This window comes from Bufo gargarizans, chromosome 4, assembly GCF_014858855.1.
Source record: "Bufo gargarizans isolate SCDJY-AF-19 chromosome 4, ASM1485885v1, whole genome shotgun sequence".
Lineage (NCBI taxonomy): Eukaryota > Metazoa > Chordata > Amphibia > Anura > Bufonidae > Bufo > Bufo gargarizans.
In genome coordinates, this window is record NC_058083.1 from 37,730,466 (window position 1) to 37,751,655 (window position 21,190).

General features: G+C 44.0%; 1 protein-coding gene across 2 annotated transcripts in view; it reads left to right on the forward strand.

The window, feature by feature from the left end:
• The window catches only part of LOC122935898 (cytochrome P450 2C14-like), a 188,686-nt gene extending 173,254 nt beyond the window's left edge, over positions 1–15,432 (forward strand). For both annotated transcript variants that reach the window (XM_044291829.1, XM_044291828.1), the window contains exons 9-10: positions 4,283–4,424; positions 15,047–15,432. In XM_044291829.1, coding sequence (XP_044147764.1) covers positions 4,283–4,424; positions 15,047–15,225 — 321 coding nt within the window. In that variant the 3' untranslated portion in view covers positions 15,226–15,432. The remainder of the gene's footprint in view (positions 1–4,282; positions 4,425–15,046) is intronic.
• The last annotated feature ends 5,758 nt before the right edge of the window (positions 15,433–21,190 follow it).

Consider the following 21,190-nt stretch of genomic DNA (forward strand, 5'->3'; position numbering starts at 1 on the left):
GTGGTTCCAGGTTGTTTGGTTGTCGTTGTTCCATCTTTGCTGCGGCAGGTAAGTGTTTGTTGTTCTGATGTGTTGTTGTTTTACCTGGTGCTTACCTGCCGTTCAGTTGCTGCTCTGTCTATCTTTCTTCCATCTGTTACTAGGCCATTGGAGACTCTGGTTCGTCTATGTCCTTGAGGAACCGGTTGTCTCCTATTCCTGACCCCTATGCAAGGGACCGTTAGGGTCAGCAGTATCCAGGTTCCAGTGTATGAGCCCTCCCACCTTTAGGGGGCGCTCATATGGTCAGGAGATCAGGGTAAGGATTAGGGCGGCTGTAGTAGGTGACCTGCGCCTTTTCACTGTGTCCAGGCTTAGTATCAGCCCATATAATACGGTGGGGAGTTTCCCCCACTCCCTACCATGACAGGAGAGACGACAGATCCTCTGTACTACACCACACAGGAGAGTCGACAGATCCTCTGTACTACACCACACAGGAGAGCTGAAAGATCCTCTATACTACACCACACAGGAGAGCTGACAGATCCTCTATACTACACCCCACAGGAGAGCTGACAGATCCTTTCTACTACACCACACAGGATAGCTGACAGAACCTCTATACTACACCACACAGGAGAGCTGACAGATCCTCTATACTACACCGCACAGGAGAGCCGACACATCCTCTATTCTACACCACAGAGGAGAGCTGAAAGATCTTCTATACTACACCACACAGGAGAGCTGACAGATCCTCTATACTACACCACAGAGGAGAGCTGACAGATCCTCTATACTACACCACACAGGAGAGCCGACACATCTTCTATACTACAGCACACAGGAGAGCTGACAGATCCTCTATACTACACCACACAGGAGAGCTGACAGATCCTCTATACTACACCACACAGCAGAGCTGACAGATCCTCTGTACTACACCACACAGGAGAGCTGACAGATCCTCTATACTACACCACACAGGAGAGCTGACAGATCCTCCATACTACACCACACAGGAGAGCTGGCAGATCCTCTGTACTACACCACACAGGAGAGCTGACAGATCCTCTGTACTACACCGCACAGGAGAGCTGACATATCCTCTATACTACACCATACAGGAGAGCTGACAGATCCTCTGTACTACACCACACAGGAGGCAGTGTCTGACTGGGGGGCCTAGAGCCCACCAGTAGAATTTATTTTGTGGGCCCACCATATGGATACATTCAAATATTACCTGCTTACAAAGCAGCAAGATGCTACCAGATTATTGAATATGGGGGTCCCTGCAGCAACTTTGAGAAGGTAGGTCCTGGGTAAAGGGGATACTGGCTAGCTTTCCTCTAAATCTAGAAGTCATCTCAGCTCTGATTGTATCTATAAAAATAAACTGGGTAGTTTCTTTAAAGGGGTTGTCAGTTATGGAAAAAAAAATATATAGCACTGTAAATCTGATGGGCAGCAATATATAACTGAGCTAAGCAAGTTTTAGGTATAAAAATAATAATAATTATATTTCCTCATTTCCCTGGTTCTCTTCTGGCACTTTGTTTACTTGCAATAACAACAATATCTGCCCCTCCCCCTGCTCTGCAAATGGAGTGAATAAGTCTGCCCTGAGTGACATGTCTGACTGCTGGGAGCAGCATGTTATATGTGTAGGACTACAGGTCCCAGCTGTACAATGACACTGCTGATGCACACAGTATCTTCCCCCTACTTGTTGTGCAATCCTCTGCAGAACTCCTCTGTCCGCTTATGTGTCCAGCATTTGTCTCCTCACTGCCTGCAGCTACTCAGTAAAGCCTTCAGACCTGAGTCTGTGCTGCTGAAGTGGTTAAGAATGCAGGGAGAGAACAATAAGCAGCAGCAGTGTAGGGGGTGTGGCCAGCACTGTGACTTCTTGTGTAAAGACTCATATCTGATCTCTCAGGCTTATGCAGGAAACATTATCAGAGCAGGGAGAGAAGCTGACATCACAGGTCATGTGACCCTCAGGGAAATCTGAGAAAGGAGCAACTACAGATGCAGTAAGTGCATGGTAAAGCTGTTACATTTTATTAGTTAGAAACATACAAAGAACAAAAAAATAACTCGGACAACCCCTTTAATAATCTATCAAGATTTTTATTTGAACATAGGCTGGTTGAGGTGCTGTACATTTAATATATGTATATAGTGCAGTAAGTTTACGGTGTTATGTGCCACTTATGCAAGGGGTGGGAGACAAGGGCCCACCTTGCTCAGGGGCCCACCGGGGGATTTATCTGTACCCTTGTGGGCCAGTCCGAGCCTGCACAGGAGAGCCGATAGATCCTCTATACTACACCACACCAAAGATCTGTCAGATCCTCTATACTACACCACACATGAGAGCTGACAGATCCTCTATACTACACCACACAGGAGAGCCGACAGATCCTCTATACTACACCACACAGGAGAGCTGACAGATCCTCTATACTACATCACACAGGAGAGCTGACATATCCTCTATACTACAATATACAGGAGATCTGACAGATCCTCTATACTACACCACACAGGAAAGCTGACAGATCCTCTATACTACACCACACAGGAGAGCTGACAGATCCTCTGTACTACACTACACAGGAGAGCTGACAGATCCTCTATACTACACCACTCAGGAAAGCGGACAGATTTACTATACTACACCACACAGGAGGGCTGACAGATCCACTATACTACACCACACAGGAGAGCTGACAGAACCTCTATACTACACCACACAGGAGAGCTGACAGATCCTCTATACTACACCACACAGGAGAGCTGACAGATCCTCTATACTACAATACACAGGAGAGCCAACAGATCCTCTATACTACACCACACAGAAGAGCCGACAGATACTTCATTCTACACCATACAGGAGAGCTGACAGATCCTCCATACTACAACACATAGTAGAGCAGACAGATCCTCTATACTACAACACACAGGAGAGCTGACAGATCCTCTATACTACACCACACCAAAGATCTGTCAGATCCTCTATACTATACCACACAGGAAAGCGGACAGATCCTCTATACTACACCACACAGGAGAGCTGACAGATCCTCTATACTACACCACACATGAGAGCTGACAGATCCTCTATACTACACCACACAGGAGAGCTGACAGATCCTCTATACTACACCACACAGGAGAGCCGACAGATCCTCTATACTACAACACACAGGAGAGCCGACAGATCCTCTATACTACACCACACAGGAGAGCCGACAGATCCTCTATACTACAACACACAGGAGAGCCGACAGATCCTCTATACTACACCACACAGGAGAGCTGACAGATCCACTATACTACACCACACAGGAGAGCTGACAGATCCTCTATACTACACCACACAGGAGAGCTGACAGATCCTCTATACTACACCACACATGAGAGCTGACAGATCCTCTATACTACACCACACATGAGAGCTGACAGATCCTCTATACTACACCACACAGGAGAGCTGACAGATCCTCTATACTACACCACACAGGAGAGCTGACAGATCCTCTATACTACACCACACAGGAGAGCTGACAGATCCTCTATACTACACCACACATGAGAGCTGACAGATCCTCTATACTACACCACACAGGAGAGCTGACAGATCCTCTATACTACACCACACAGGAGAGCCGACAGATCCTCTATACTACAACACACAGGAGAGCTGACAGATCCTCTATACTACACCACACATGAGAGCTGACAGATCCTCTATACTACACCACACAGGAGAGCTGACAGATCCTCTATACTACACAGGAGAGCTGACAGATCCTCTATACTACACCACACATGAGAGCTGACAGATCCTCTATACTACACATGCTCGCGTGAAAGAGGCCTTAAAGAAACTAAACCTACATTTACAAGCAAATGTATTTGGAGACTGCAGAGACTTTCAGTAAAGTTAATTGTATTACTAAACTAGCCTTTCTGAATTATCCGCCAGCCCTCAGACCCCTCTCTTACACCTCATCAAAAGGCTGATCACAGCGTTCCATCTGGCAGGGGTGTACCCAGTGGCAGTTTGAGTACCCCTACTTCAGAGAGTGATGAAGCAGGATCCCCACCATCATGAGCGCTAGACTACGGCTTCCATCCTCTCCACCTTATTCCTCCCGTGCAGGTCACTGCATAACCTTATGTGCCGTTGTATCATGGAAGTTGTTTTACTTGCAGATTTTGGTGATTTTTAAATTATATATTTTTTCTATAACATTTATATGTCATAACTGTTTTTTCCCTCCAGGGCACTGCTGTCATCCCATTGCTGCATTCTGTAGTCAGAGAAAAAACTTACTTTGAGAAACCTGATGAGTTTTATCCAGAACACTTTCTTGACCCTAAAGGACATTTCAAAAACAATGAGGCCTTCATACCCTTCTCAATAGGTAATGTTTAGATGGGAGCAACCACATCATGAAAGTCCAGATGACCACTCTATTCAGCTTATAGTATCATTGGTAAAAGGGTTTCACTTTCTGAATTGTATGGTTTCAACATTAAAGTATAACAACTAGTGGCTGTTTAGTCCAACACACATGTTCGATTTCCAGTGTATACCATATTGGTGTCAGACTCCAACATGTTCTTGGTACTCTAAAGCAACGACAAGTTGCTCTAAGGCCCCTTGCAGACGATTGTGTCCGGATGCATTGCGCCTGCGATCATGGAAAATTGTGCAAGTAGGTACGCAATTGCAGTCAGTTTTGACTGCGATTGCGTTCCAATGTTCAGTTTTTATCGTGCGGGTGCAATGCCTTTTGCACGCGCGTGATAAAAAACTGACTGTGGTACCCAGACCCGAACTTCTTCACTGAAGTTCGTGCTTGGGATCGGTGTTCTGTAGATTTTATTATTTTCCCTTATAACATGGTTATAAGGGAAAATAATAGCATTCTTAATATAGAATGCTTACTAACATGTGGCTAAAAAATATAAAAAAAACTTCCCTCATCGCAGCCGGCATCTTATTCTTTATTTTTCTTTCAGGACTTGCCAAAGGACCTTTGATGACGTAATCGCGCTCACCACGTGGTGAGCGTGGTGACATCAGCGCAGGTCCTGCTGAATGAAGATAGAAGATTTCTATCTTCATTCAGCAGGACCTGCGCTGATGTCACCACGCTCACCACGTGGTGAGTGTGATTACGTCATCAAAGGTCCTTTGGCAGGTCCTGAAAGAAGAAGATTCCGGCTGCGCGAACAACAGGATGAGGTGAGTTAATTTTTTGTTTATTTTACCCCTCAAGCCACATTTTAGTAAGCATTCTATATTAAGAATGCTATTGTTTTCCCTTATAACCATGTTATAGGGGAAAATAATACAGTAAATTGACTTTTATCAATTTACTTACATCATCTCCTAGCAAACATGCGTGAAAATCGCACCACATCCGCACTTGCTTGCGGATGCCTGCGATTTTCACGCAGACACATTCATTTCTATAGGGCCTGCGTTGCGTGAAAAACGCAGAATATAGAAGATGCGATTTTCAAGCAACGCACAAGTGATGCGTAAAAATCACCTCTCATCTGAACAGCCCCATTGAAGTGAATGGGTCCGGATTCACTGCGGATGCAATGCGTTCACCTCACGCATTGCAACCGCACGGAATTGACGCCCGTGTGAAAGGGGCCTAAAGCAAGTATGACCGGATTAGATACTACTCTGCAATTGTGTCAATTTAGTATTGCCCAAAATTACTGTAGTCTCAATGAAAAATTTTAAAGAAATTGTGTAATGGTCTGACAATCAGACTGGAGATTTAAATAGAACTTGGATGGACACCTTATTTCCAAAATGTTTCCTAGTTGCCACTTTTTTCCCCCAAAATAGAAGTGGTGTGGTTTAGGTTGCGTGACTTCAAACAAAAGTGTGATTTAGGAACTATGTATTCTGTGCTTGTTGAGACTGTTTAAACAGATTGTCACAGAATATGTCAGGGATAAATATCAATATGCAGCTCCCAAATTTTTTAGTTGATCTAGGTGTAGACTATAATTGCCATAACTTTTAGACTTGCAGGAAGTAGTAGTCTGCAACACTCCCTTTAATAGTGTTTGTGAATGGATGGGCACAGCTGGTGATGTCCCTCACCATCTTTTGTCTACTGATGGTACTTAGTTTAGATGTTGGGAGCCAGAAGATGAATCAAAGGTGAATGGACTAGAATTAAAGAGTGGCATCCTGGAACACTGCAGTACCACAAGTTCCTGCATACCCTAAACCTGAATAAATGAATACACATTCAAATACTGAGGTATTACAGGAGGAGGCTTCCTGCTGGAGAACAATGAGATGAGGCTCTACAGAGGCTGTGTCTGTGGTATAAACAATCAATAAATCCCTTAGGGGACAAAAAAAAAAAAAAAGGGTAAAAAAAAATAATATAAAAACTTCAAATGTATTGAAAATTTAAATGGCCCTCTTTCCTAGTTTTACATAAAAAATAAAATAAAAAAATAAATTAAAATGGGTTACCCAAGATTAAAACAGACCTGCAGACATGGCAGACCCCCAGTGGGGATGATAGTTACCTGGTCCCCGCCACTGGATTCGATCTATGTGGCTCCTGGAATGGCACTTACGCTCCCCTCTGTACTGATATCAATATCCGTTGTCAGGGAAGGGGGGACATGATGTGAGCCACAAATGTGATGCAAGACAAGCAGGTCACTGCTGCTGTCTGTGATTGGCTACAGCAGTGACGTGTCCCCCCTGTTGATGGATGTTGATGTTGGTGCACAGGGGAGCAGAAGTGCTGTTTGAGGAGCCACACAGACCGAAATCCAGTGTGGGGTGACCACATGAGTATTATCAGCACTGCAGGTCTGGAGGTCTGTTTTCATGTCGGCTAACCCCTTTAAGGATTAAAATATAACAGACAAGACAGAAACCATAAAATCTCTAAACTTTAAGAATTAAAGATAGTAAAGGAAAACACGTTGATGTCCCTTAGTCCATATAGCCAGCCTACACATTGTGGCAATGTAAATAGTGATAGGTGCAGTAAAGTCCTGGGGAAGCATAAAAAAGGGGTTTTGTTTGCACCAGGAGCGTGTCACCAAGGGGCCCGGCCTTGGTGGAGTAAAGACCCTAGATATAGGTGGCCACTAAATGAGTTGGTGCACACCAAGATAGTTAGCTTAACTGGCTGCAGCTAGTCCGGGGCAGTCTTTTACTGGGAACAGGCAATGTGTTTGGTGCGTGCCTGTTCCCCATGCTCCAGTCCGGGATTTTGGAATATGTCCATGTCCAGCGATGCTATTTAATCCTGTTGCTGGACTTGGGTGTGTCTCCCAGTCTTAGAAAGGACCAGACTGTGTCGAGGTCTGTGGGAGTCGGACCCTCTAACCCTGTGTGTGTGGGGTAAGCACTGGTGATGGGTTTTGGGGAGCTGGGTGGTAGACCCAGATCCCGATAAAGAGGAAAAGACTGTTTAGTCAGTGGCCAGACGGCTGAGGATTTATGTTTTTGATTTATGTTTTGGTTACTGTTTTGTGCTAATGTGCTCAAAACGAAAGCATTGTTTGGACTTAAATCTGGTGTCCGTAGCAAAGTCTTCGAGAATGACCGTCCATGGGAGAGATCCTGCAAGATGGTGATTGGGGGACTCCCGGAGTGGGCTACGCTAGCCTCCTGCCAGCAAGTCTCTCGGGTCAGGCCCGAAGTTCTGGAATTTCTGAAAGATGGTCCGGTGTGGCAGAAACCTAAGGTGATGTCATCTGTGGGAAGTTGCCCGGTTTGGCAGAAAACAAAGGACTCAGAGGAAGTAATGGAGCAGCTGGTGCGGGAAACTAATTCCTTGTTGAGGAAGCTGAGTGCTGCACTCGGAGAGGCTGTTCTGAACTTGGCTGAGAGTGGGGTGCCGGAGAAAAAGTGGCCATGTTGCTGACCAGTGTCCTAATGCCTCAGAAGCCCTGTTTTGTGGTATGAGACGGCAGCAGTTGCTCTTTGACAAGCCAGTCTGTGTAAAAACACCAGGACTAGAGACTGCTACAAAAATGTGTGACCTTATGGAGAAGGGCAGTCCAGTACAGGCGTTGTTTGATGCAGAGAACCAGGGGATCCTGGTACCTGCCAGCCGGGTGGCTGGGAACTATGTGTGGGACATTTATGCAGAAAGGGACGTAACTCCTGAAAAACCTGAAACTGTCCCTTTTAAACGAGAGCGGGACGGAGATACACATTGAACTCGGTGGTGTGAGTGAAATGACCATTGGAAACAATAGGGCAGACCAGGTGCCAAGTGATTATGCAGAATTTGTTGAAATGTATAATGGTAATGTGGATTTAAGTACAAGGTCTGATGAGGATGCCAACCCTCTTCCTTTGCAGGTTGCGGTTGGGAAAGCTCCCCCTCTTGGTAAAAATGTATACGGTATAAAAATGCTGATTGATGTTGAGAGCTCAGAGCTGAGGAAACCCACAGTGAAAAATGTGCAAGGATACAGTGTGGCAGTCCTAGAGGGTGTACCACACGTACCAGCAGGGACGGCCCTTCCATAGAGGCAAGGGGGGCAATTGCCCCCGGGCCCCAAAGTCCTTAGGGGCCCCCCCACGACGGCCCGCAACTAACTTTAGGCAGGCAGGACAGTGAGTGTCACACCGAGATGAGCCGTACACAGCGCCCTGAGCCGTACACAGCGCGGGACACAGGCCGGAAGAGGCCTGCATCGCATCGCTGCCAAGGAGGTAAGTATAAGTGTTTTTTCTTTTTTTTTTTTTACAATATTGGCGGCTAGTGGCACATGATAGGGGGGCCCTATGGCTAGTGGCACATGATAGGTGGGCCCTATGGCTAGTGGCACATGATAGGGGGGCCCTATGGCTAGTGGCACATGATATGGGGGGCCCTATGGCTAGTGGCACATGATATGGGGGCCCTATGGCTAGTGGCACATGATAGAGAGGCCCTATGGCTACTGGCACATGATAGAGAGGCCCTATGGCTACTGGCACATGATAGGGGGGCCATATGGCTACTGGCACATGATAGGGGGGCCCTATGGCTACTGGCACATGATAGGGGGCCCTATGGCTAGTGGCACATGATAGGGGGCCCTATGGCTAGTGTCACATGATAGGGGGGGCTATGGCTAGTGGCACATGATAGGGGGGCCCTATGGCTAGTGGCACATGATAGGGGGCCCTATGGTTACTGGCACATGATAGGGGGGCCACCTATGGCTACTGGCACATGTTGATGGGGGGCTCAGTCTACTGGCACATGATTGGGGGGCATCTATGAGGGCACATTTTACTGGCACATGATTGGGGGGCATCTATGAGGACACATTTTACTGGCACATTATTGGGGGACATCTATGGGGGCACTTCTTACTGGCACATTATTTGTGGCACTATAGGGGCATCCACTGAGGCCACAAAGAACGGTTATTTTAAATGGGGGCTCTGTATAGGGGCATTTTATACTGGGACACATTGTGGTTGGTACTATGGGGAAGGGGGGAGAGGCCTACTATGGGGTCATCTACGGGGGCGCTGAGAAGGGGTATTTTATGCTCACAAATTATGGGGGACACTAAGGGCAACTACTGGCGCACTATATATCGAGCATTTTATACTGGTACATTATGGGGGGCACTCATGAAGTCATGCTGATATGGTGTAAGTTGCTTATTTTCATTGAGGAAATCCAAGATAGCATCTCTTAGAAAACCTTCACCTTTGCCCACGACAGATGTTAAACTTTCCAGCCTAAGTTTTCGGACCCTGTTTTTGGACCCTTTTTGAATATTGGCACCACATTTGCTATGTGTCAATCCTGTGGAACACTCTGTCAGTATAGAGTCCTTAAATATTAGAAATAAGGTTCTGGCTATGACATTACTTAATTCACTTAGGATACAGGGGTGTATTACATCTGGTCCTGGTTATTTGTCTATTTGTCTATAATAGGGAATTTACTTTCACATTATGCATTTCATCTGACAGTTTATCTTCCTCAGTGGAGAAAAAATATTTAGTTGATTTGCTTTCTCCTCATTGCTGTCAGCAACTTCCCCCTCATCAGTCTGCAAAGGGCGGACACCTTAAGATTGATACTTTTTACCATTTATATAATTGAAGAACATTTTAGGGTCAGTTTTACTCTCTTTGGCAATTAGTCTCTTGGTCTCTAGTTTGGCTGCTTTTATTTGTCTTTTACATATTCTATTTTTGTCCTTATAATTTTCCAATGCTTCTTCGCCACCCTCCTGTTTTAGTGATTTTAAATCACAATTAGATTTTAGGATGCATTTTAAAATAACCAATTTTGTGGCTGTATTTTTATTTTTGAGGAGTTTGTTGGCCAATGGCCTCTGAGTTGGCTAAATTTAGCGTTTTTGAAGTTTGGTAGTTTTGTTCCTCCTTGAAGAAACACTCTTTTTAAAGATAATTGGAAGGTTATTATTTTATGGTTACTATTTCCCAGGTGTCCCCAAACTTACACATCTGTTGTTCTGTCAGGTCTATTCTGTTCTGTTATACATAGACTTACTGTGCATTAGACTCATTATCAACAGGTGGTGTAATATAAAAGTGCATTTACCTAGTTCACCTACTGCACTGTTTATTCTTAAAGAGGACCTTTCATGGGTCCAAACATTATAAAATAAGTAGCACGTTATGTAAGGCATAAAGCAGGGATCTAATAGTGCTTACTATTTTTCCTGGGCGCCTCTCCTTTGGACCGCTGTGCCCCTGTTAAATTCTCCCGCCTGGTATGCTAATAATAGAACCGGAACAGGGAGGAGGAGACATCAGGGTTTCTCAATGGGCGCCTCCTTCTTCTGGCTGTAGCACGGACCAATCACAAAGGAGAGCATCACAGCAAGGGAGAAGGTGTTTTATTTTATTTTTTCTGCCTGGCTATGACACTCTCCTTTGTGATTGGACCGCGCTACAGCCAGGCAGAAGGAGACTCCCATTGAGAAACCCTGGCGTCTCCTTCTCCCTGTTCCGATGCTATTAATTAGCATACCAGGCGGAAGAATTCAACAGGGGCACAACGGGCGAACGGAGTGGTGCCCAGGAAAAATAGTAAGCGCTATTAGATCCCTGTTTTATGCCCTACATAACACACTACTTATTTTTATAATGTCTGGACCCATGAAAGGTCCTCTTTAATCTGTTCTGTTAGGCCTCATGCACACAACGTATTTTTTCACGGTCCGCAAAACGGGGTTCCGTTGTTCCGTGATCCGTTTCCGTTTTTCTTTCCATGTGTCTTCCTTGATTTTTGGAGGATCACCAGACATGAAGGAAAGTGAAAAAAAATCAAAGTGAAGTTTGCCTTGCAAATCATAGGAAAAAAAAGCGGACACGCGGACGCGGACACGTGGACGCGGATGACAATCTTGTGTGCCTCCATGTTTTTTCACGGACCCATTGACTTGAATGGGTCCGTGAACCGTTGTCCGTGAAAAAAGTAGGACAGGTCATATTTTTTTGTCGGACTGGAAACACGGATCACAGACGCAGATGACAAACGGTGCATTATCCGAGTTTTCAACTGACCCATTGAAAGTCAATGGATCCGCAGAAAATCACGGAAAACGGAACAACGGACACGGAACACAACAACGGTCATGTGCATGAGGCCTTATACAAAGACTTACTGAGCATCAGACTCATTATCAACAGGCGGTCTAATATACAGTATAGGCGCATTTCCCTAGTTTTCCTACTGTTCCCTTAATAATTAAATTGTTAAGTTATACTTAGACTTACTGTGCATCAGACTTAGTCTCAACAGATGGTCTAATATATAGGCTTGCCTACCTAGTTAATTTATATTTAATCTGTTAGACATACAGATGTAGAAGAGTTAACACTCAAACTCAAATTTCTTAACTCATCCTGATATCCTGTAACAAAAGCCGTTGAAAAGGAAATTATTAGCAGCAGCTAGACTTATGTTGGCAATAGCATGGAAACAACCAAATCCACCAACTATTCAAAATTGGATCCTCAAATGCGATCAATTATATTGTCTAGAACAAATCGCGCACTGGGAAGCTCGCACCCCTATGCAGTTCGAAAATGTTTGGAATCCATGGAAAACATTTAGGAATTTTTCTGGGATTTGAGTTTTTACTGCGAGAGGAATATTTTGCGATGGTGGGCCTCCTCCTTTTGAGCTGCTTTCCTTTGAACGGGTCTACTTCGGTTGTGAACACTCACACTGATTTCTCCTGGTTGGAGTTAGTACTAGACATTTCACTTTACACATGCCTTGATGGAGTTCTGTGCTTTACAAAGCTACTTCCCCCCCCTCCCCCAACTCACCTCTTTCTTCCCTTGCTTCCCCCCCCCCTTCCCCATTACCCATGTCTTCGTTTCTTTTTGTATTATTGTATTTAAGGTCAGTTCATTTAAATATATAGTGGATGCGCAAGTACCTGATAGATTAAGATGAACAGAGGCGTTTGTCTTAGAGGATATCATTTGGAAAACAATGTGCATGTTATTCTTTGGTATGTACAACTATACGAATATACGTTTATGCTGTATGCTCAGGTTACGTGTATACTTTCAGATGCTTGAAATAATGCTGACCTTTATGTTGTTGTTTATTTCATGTCGGAAAACAATAAAAACAATTTTAAAACAAACAGAATATGGAGACACTAAAAAATATATTTTTTTTAAAAAAGCTTTATTATGTAAAACTGAAACAAACAACAAAACAAAGTTGGAATATTTTTGGTATTGTCGCGTCCGTAACAACCTGCTCTATAAAAATAGCGCATGATATAACCTGTCAGATAAACATTCTAAATAGCAAAAATAAAAAGGTGCCAAAACAGCTATTTTTTGTTACCTTGCCTCACAAAAAGTGTAATATAGAGCAACCAAAAATCATATGTACCCTAAAATAGTACCAACAAAACTGCCAGTGAAATCTGCCTTCCAAAAACCATATGATGTTCCTTTCCTTCTGGGCCCTGCCGTGTGCCCAAACAGCAGTTTACGACCATATATGGGTTGTTTACGTAAACTACTGAGTCAGGGTAATAAATAGTGAGTTTTGTTTGACTGTTAACCCTTGCTTTGTTAGCGTAAAAAATGTATTAAAATGGAAAATCTGCCAAAAAAGTGAAATTCTGAAATGTCATCTACATTTTCCTTTAATTCTTGTGGAACACCTAAAGGGTTAACAAAGTTTGTAACAGTTTTGAATACCTTGATGGGTGTAGTTTCTAAAATAGGGCCATGCATGGATGATTTCTATTATGTAAGCCTCACAAAGTGATTTCATACTTGAACTGGTCCTTAAAAAGTGGGTTTTGGAAATTTTCAGAAAAATTTTAAAATTTGCTTCTAAACTTCTAAGCCTTCTAATGTCACAAAAATAATACAATTTTATTTTTAAAATGATCCAAACATGAAGTAGACATATGGGGAATGTAAAGTAATAACTATTTTTGGAGGTATTACTCTCTATTATAAAAGTAGAGAAATTAAAATTTGGAAATTTTGCAATTTTTTTTCCCCTTGTTTTGTTTGTTGTAAATTTGGTATATTTTAATAAATAAAAATGAAATATATTTTGACTCAATTTTACCACTGTCATGAAGTACAATATGTGACGAGAAAACAATCTCATAATGGCTTAGATAAGTAAAAGCGTTCCAAAGTTATTACCACATAAATTGACATATGTCAGATTTGCAAAAATCAGCCTGGGATTTATGGTGAAAAGTGGCTCGGTAGTGAAGGGGTTAATTGTGAATAGATAGTAAAAGCAAAGTCTGCTGGTGTGTTGTCATCAGCGTCTTGATTATGTTTACTGCTGGACCCACGACTACGTAAATCGGTCCATACAGCAAAAGGAGGTCTCTAATCACCCATAAATTTTCCATAAAAAGCCTGTTTCGCATAAAAAACTTAATTAGGTCCATACCGCAAAAAGGGCTTCACCACATTCAACTGCACCGCTGATCGGCAATTAGGCCCAACATTTTTTCTATTTTTATACAACACAAGAGGCTTTTAAAGAGATAAGTGCAACGCTGGACGGCGAATATATTTTTATTTTGCCACTAATACACTGCAAACTGGGCTTTACAGTATATCACTGCACTGCTGATGGGAAATTGGGCACTACATTTTTTCTATTCTTACACTACACAAAAGGCTTTTTAACAGATAAGTGCAACGCTGGACGGCGAATATATTTTTATTTCTCTACTAATACACGGCAAAAAGGACTTTACAACATATAACTGCACCGCACAAGGTCAAATAACACGTACTCTAGAACTATTTCCTCGTAATAAACCCTGTTTAATGGCTGTATCAAACAGCACTTGCACCCTAATAACAAGAACAGTTTGCTGGAATTACAGAGCTGTATAATGGCAATATGGATCCCCAGTCAGTGCAGCAAGGTGTAATAGGATTGTTCTTATTACCCAGTCAACCTCCCCTACTGAACCCTGTTTTACACAAATACTGTTGAACGATCCCTCCCTATCATTTCCCTGCACTTATAAATAGTTTTTTCACCACAATCAAGTCTTTTATATCACTGTCCCCAGCACCTGCAGATGTCTCTTCCTAGTAAATGGCCAAATCTAAGATGGCTGCCGCTATTTATAGGGCTGTGACATCACAGGGCTGGTTGGCTGCTGATTGGCCTCATGCATAGCATTATGGGTGATCCCACCTTACCAGAGTTGCTTTCTCCATGTCCTCACATGTGCAGCAGCCATTTTAGGAAAAAAAATGCAATTCCTTACCATGAAGCACGAGGAAATTTGCCTCCAGTGCGAATCAAATTTTTCATGAAATTCAGAACTAATTCCACTTTGTCAGCTTCAATTCGCTCATCTCTACTTTAGTCATTGCAATGACAGGGTATAAATTGAAGCTCCTGGGTCCCAATGCTAAATCTGAGCACCACTTACCATTTATAGAAAACATTTATAAAATCTCTATTTCATCAAATTTGTATCTCAAATTTTGAATATTCCGTTCATGTTTTTTTTTTTCTTCTAGGTAAACGTAGCTGTGCAGGAGAAACCTTGGCTAAAATGGAGCTCTTCCTGTTCTTCACAACACTATTGCAAAATTTCACTTTCCATGCACCGCCTGGAGCCAAACTGGACCTTGAACCTGCACTGGGGATTACAAGTGCCCCCCAAACCTATGAGATCTGTGCCATATCTCGTACATAGACTATGCTTTCAGCCAACATTGCCATGAGATATGTTGTATGTCATCATAATTCTTTGTCTTATCTACATTGTCTACATGTGGCATGAATTTAAGTGGAATCTATTGCTCTCTGTTATCAGTCATTTCTGGCTGGAGAAAGGCTAACTACTATGTAATTGGATTACTAAGAGATTTGTCATAAAGCTCTAAATCTCCTGCCTAGATAAAGAGTCAAATGATAATATTTTGTCTATTGTGAGCTTACTGCATTCTGGGGTATTTCTGAGTTCAATGTACAAATTGTGTACAAGAACCTCCCAAGCTCCCCCTAGTGGTGGCTTCAGGCAGATAACACTTTATAATTTTACTATATTTCAATAGTTACAGAATAGGTATTCAAAGCTCTTTAACAAAAAAATAAAAAATAAATCCTTCTTACCATTATAAGGATATATTAAGAAATTATTCAGTGTAGATTTTTAGACCTACAGTGTGTCCACCCTTAAATTTCCTTAAGTTTTGTTAATGACTCCAATATAGCACGACACAAATCCAATACAGTATCACAATATATTTCCAAAATTCTCAACAGGTTAAAACTCACAGCCCAACCCCTGCATGGTGTAATACTGTGGGGTAAAGTACTGGAGGAGGTGTGTATCTCATCCAGAATGCTCAGATGGGTAAGGTAGAAAGAATCCAGAAAACTGCTGTGTTGTCTCAGCAAAGCATAGTTTGCGGTGGCAGTTGTTATTTCTTGGGCTGGATTTTTATGGAATGTACAGTAGATATAAAAAGTCTACACACCCCTGTTAAAATGTCAGGTTTCTGTGATGTAAAAAAAATGAAACAAAGATAAATCATTTCAGAACGTTTTCCACCTTTAATGTGACTTATAAACTGTACAACTCAATTGAAAAACAAACTGAAATCTTTTAGGTGGAGGGAAGAAAACAAAAATAACTAACATAATGTGGTTGCATAAGTGTGCACACCCTCTTATAACTGAGGATGTAGCTGTGTTCAGAATTAAGCAATCACATTCAAAATCATGTTAAATAGGAGTCAGCATACACCGGCCATCATGTAAAGTGCCTCTGATTAAGGCCTCATGCACACGGACGTTTTTTTTGCGGTCCGCATAAATGGTTTCTGTTGTTCCGTGATCCGTGTCCGTTTTTTCATCCGTAGGTCTTCCTTGATTTTTGGAGGATCCACGGACATGAAAAATGAAAAAAAAAATCTAAGTCAAGTTTGCCTTTGAAATGATAGGAAAAAATGGACACGGATCGTATGACAATCTTGTGTGCATCCGTGATTTTTCACGGACCCATTGACTTGAATGGGTCCGTGAACCATTGGCCGTGAAAAAAATAGGACAGGTCATATTTTTTTCATGGACTGGAAACACGGATCACGGACGCAGATCCCAAACAGTGCATTTTCAGATTTTTCCACGGACCCATTGAAATTCAATGAGTCCGTGGCAAAAAAAACGGAAAACGGAACAACGGCTGCGGATGCACACAACGGTCGTGTGCATGAGGCCTAACCCCAAATAAAGTTCAGCTGCTCTAGTTGGTCTTTCCTGAAATGTTCTTAGTCACATTCCACAGCAAAAGCCATGGTCCACAGAGAGCTTCCAAAGCATCAGAGGGATCTCATTGTTAAAAGGTATCAGTCAGGAGAAGGGTACAAAAGAATTTCCAAGGCATTAGATATACCATGGAACACAGTGAAGACAGTCATCATCAAGTGGAGAAAATATGGCAGAACAGTGACATTACCAAGAACTGGACGTCCCTCCAAAATTGATGAAAAGACGAGAAGAAAACTGGTCTGGGAGGCGACCAAGAGGCCTACAGCAACATTAAAGGAGCTGCAGGAATATCTGGCAAGTACTGGCTGTGTGGTACTTGTGACAACAATCTCCTGAATTCTTCATATGTCTATGGGGTAGAGTGGCAAGACTAAAGCCTTTTCTTACGAAGAAAAACATCCAAGCCAGGCTACATTTTGCAAAAACACATCTGAAGTCTCCCAAAAGCATGTGGGAAAAGGTGTTATGGTCTGATAAAACTAAGGTGGAACTTTTTGGCCATAATTCCAAAAGATATGTTTGGCGCAAAAACAACACTGCACATCACCAAAAGAACACCATCCCCACAGTGAAGCATGGTGGTGGCAGCATCATGCCAAGGGGATGTTTTTCTTCAGCTGGAACTGGGGCCTTAGTTAAGCTAGAGGGAATTATGAACAGTTCCAAATACCAGTCAATATTGGCACAAAACCTTCAGGCTTCTGCTAGAAAGCTGAACATGAAGAGGAACTTTCAGCATGACAACGACCCGGTTCTTTCCTGAACCGCTTTTTATACAGCTCTGCAACATCTGTTTTCCCCAGTCCCCTACCAGCACTGTGGCTAAACCACTTCTGATACAGCTCTATTTCATCTGTCTTCCCTGAACCGCTTATTATACAGCTCTGCTACATCTGTCTACCTCTCCACTACCAGCACTGTGTTTGATTTACTTCAAATACAGCTCTGCAACATCTGTCTTCCCTGAACAGCTCTTTTACAGCTCTGCTACATCCGTATTCCTCTCTACTACCAGCACTGAGTTTGAATCACTTCAAATACAGCTCTGCTTCTCTGAACCGCTTCTGGGTTCTGGGGTGCTAAAATGTGTGGGATTGTATGGAGGGGGGGCTGCTGTGTGAGATTGTATGAAGGGGGGTGTCTTTTGGGATTGTATGCTGAGACTTATTTGCATATTAATAAAATGCTGGATTTCTGTGCATCCGATCTGTTTAGTTAGTTTACTATGGGTAAGGGTACATTCACACAGCAGCCCCCAGTATATAATCTCACACAGCAGTCCCCCCCCTCTGTATATCATCCCACACATTAACCCCCCTCAGTATATATTCTCACACAGCAGCCCCCAGTATATAATCTCACACAACAGTCCCCCCCTCTGTATATAATCCCACACATTAACCCCCCTCAGTATATAATCTCACACAACAGCCCCCCAGTATATAATCTCACATAGTCCCCTCCCCCCAGCATAGAGTCCCACACAGAATCCCCTCCCCAGTAGTTACACCCACTTCTCCAGCACTGTCAGACGCTCTACGCTCTCAGTGCTGCAGACCTTCCTACTCTGTAACCATTTGGCCGGTGCCTGTGATAACAGAACGCTCCGGCTGCCGACCCACGTGACCTAGGGATGTCACGTGATATTGTGACATCAGAAGGTCCTTACAGAGTCTCTGAAGTCTGCCCTGCAAATAGAGCATGCGCGGCTCTGTTTCAGACAGCGTGCTGTCTTCCCTAAACCGCTTCTTATACAGCTCTGCTGCATCTGTCTTCCTCTCTAGTACCAGCACTGAGTTTGAATCACTTCAAATACAGCTCTGCTACATTTGTCTTCTCTGAACCACTTCTGGGGTGCTAAAATATGTGGGATTGTATGGAGCGGGGGGCTGCTGTGGGAGATTGTATGAAGGGGGTGTAGAATAATGCTGAGGGGGTGGGGGGAGTTGTGTGTGGGATTGTATGCTGAGACTTATTTGCATAATAATAAATGCTCGAATTTCTGTGCATCCAATCTGTGTAGTTAGTTTACTATGGGTAAGGGTACATTCACACAGCACCCCCCCCCCCCCCCCCAGTATATAATCTCACACAGCAGCCACCCCAGTATATGATCCCACACATTAACCCCCCCTCAGTATATAATCTCCTACAGCAGGCCCCCAGTATATAATCTCACACAGCAGCCCCCAGTATATAATCTCACATAGCAGCCCCCCTCAGTATATAATCTCACACAGCAGCCCCCAGTATATCATCTCACACAGCAGCCCCCAGTATATCATCTCACACAGCAGCCCCCCTCAGTATATAATCTCACACAGCAGCCCCCCAGTATATAATCTCACACAGCAGCCCCCAGTATATAATCTCACACAGCAGCCCCCAGTATATAATCTCACACAGCAGCCCCCCTAGTATATAATCTCACACAGCAGCCCCCAGTATATAATCTCACACAGCAGCCCCCAGTATATAATCTCACACAGCAGCCCCCAGTATATAATCTCACACAGCAGCCCCCCTCAGTATATAATCTCACACAGAAGCCCCCAGTATATAATCTCACACAGCAGCCCCCAGTATATAATCTCACACAGCAGCCCCCCAGTGTATAATCTCACACAGCAGCCCCCAGTATATAATCTCACACAGCAGCCCCCCAGTATATGATCTCACACAGCAGCCCCCCCAGTATATAATCTCACACAGAAGCCCCAGTAAATAATCTCACACAGCAGCCCCAGTGTATAATCTCACACAGCAGCCCCCAGTATATAATGTCACACAGCAGCCCTCAGTATATAATCTCACACAGCAGCCCCCCCGTGTATAATCTCACACAGCAGCCCCCCAGTATATGATCTCACACAGCAGCCCCCCCAGTATATAATCTCACACAGCAGCCCCCCGTAAATAATCTCACACAGCAGCCCCCAGTGTATAATCTCACACAGCAGCCCCCCGTAAATAATCTCACACAGCAGCCCCCAGTGTATAATCTCACACAGCAGCCCCCAGTATATAATCTCACACAGCAGCCCCCAGTATATAATCTCACACAGCAGCCCCCAGTATATAATCTCACACAGCAGCCCCCCAGTGTATAATCTCACACAGCAGCCCCCAGTATATAATATCACACAGCAGCCCCCCAGTATATGATCTCACACAGCAGCCCCCCCAGTATATAATCTCACACAGAAGCCCCAGTAAATAATCTCACACAGCAGCCCCAGTGTATAATCTCACACAGCAGCCCCCAGTATATAATCTCACACAGCAGCCCTCAGTATATAATCTCACACAGCAGCCCCCCAGTGTATAATCTCACACAGCAGCCCCCCAGTATATAATCTCACACAGCAGCCCCCCCAGTATATAATCTCACACAGCAGCCCCTAGTAAATAATCTCACACAGCAGCCCCCAGTGTATAATCTCACACAGCAGCCCCCAGTATATAATCTCACACAGCAACCCCCAGTATATAATCTCACACAGCAGCCCCCCAGTGTATAATCTCACACAGCAGCCCCCCAGTATATAATCTCACACAGCAGCCCCCCAGTATATAATCTCATACAGCAGCTCCCCAGTATATAATCTCACACAGCAGCCCCCCAGTATATAATCTCACACAGCAGCCCCCAGTATATAATCTCACACAGCAGCCCCCCAGTGTATAATCTCACACAGCAGCCCCCCAGTATATAATCTCACACAGCAGCCCCCCAGTATATAATCTCACACAGCAGCCGCCCCAGTATATAATCTCACACAGGAGCCCCCAGTATATAATCTCACACAGCAGCCCCCAGTATATAATCTCACACAGCAGCCCCCTAGTGTATAATCTCACACAGCAGCCCCCAGTATATAATCTCACACAGCAGCCCCCAGTATATAATGTCACACAGTCCCCCAGTATATAATCTCACACAGTCCCCGCCCCCCAACATACAGTCCCACACAGAATCCCCTCCCCAGTAGTTACACCCACTTCTCCAGCACTGTCAGACGCTCTACGCTCTCAGTGCTGCAGACCTTCCTACTCTGTAACCATTTGGCCGGTGCCTGTGATAACAGAACGCTCCGGCTGCCGACCCACGTGACCTAGGGATGTCACGTGATATTGTGACGTCAGAAGGTCCTTACAGAGTCTCCGAAGTCTGCCCGGCAAATAGAGCATGCGCGGCTCTGTTTCAAACGGCGTGCTCGTTCATGAACTAAATGAGAGGCCGGCCACTGGATGGATGTGGTTCATCTGCGCAGGCGCGGCCCATGGAATCGTCAGGCAGCTGTGGCCGTAACTATGGGAGACGAAAGGACAACAATGAGGTAGGATGGCAAGAATTTGATCAAGAAGGGTGGGAATTTGCTTAT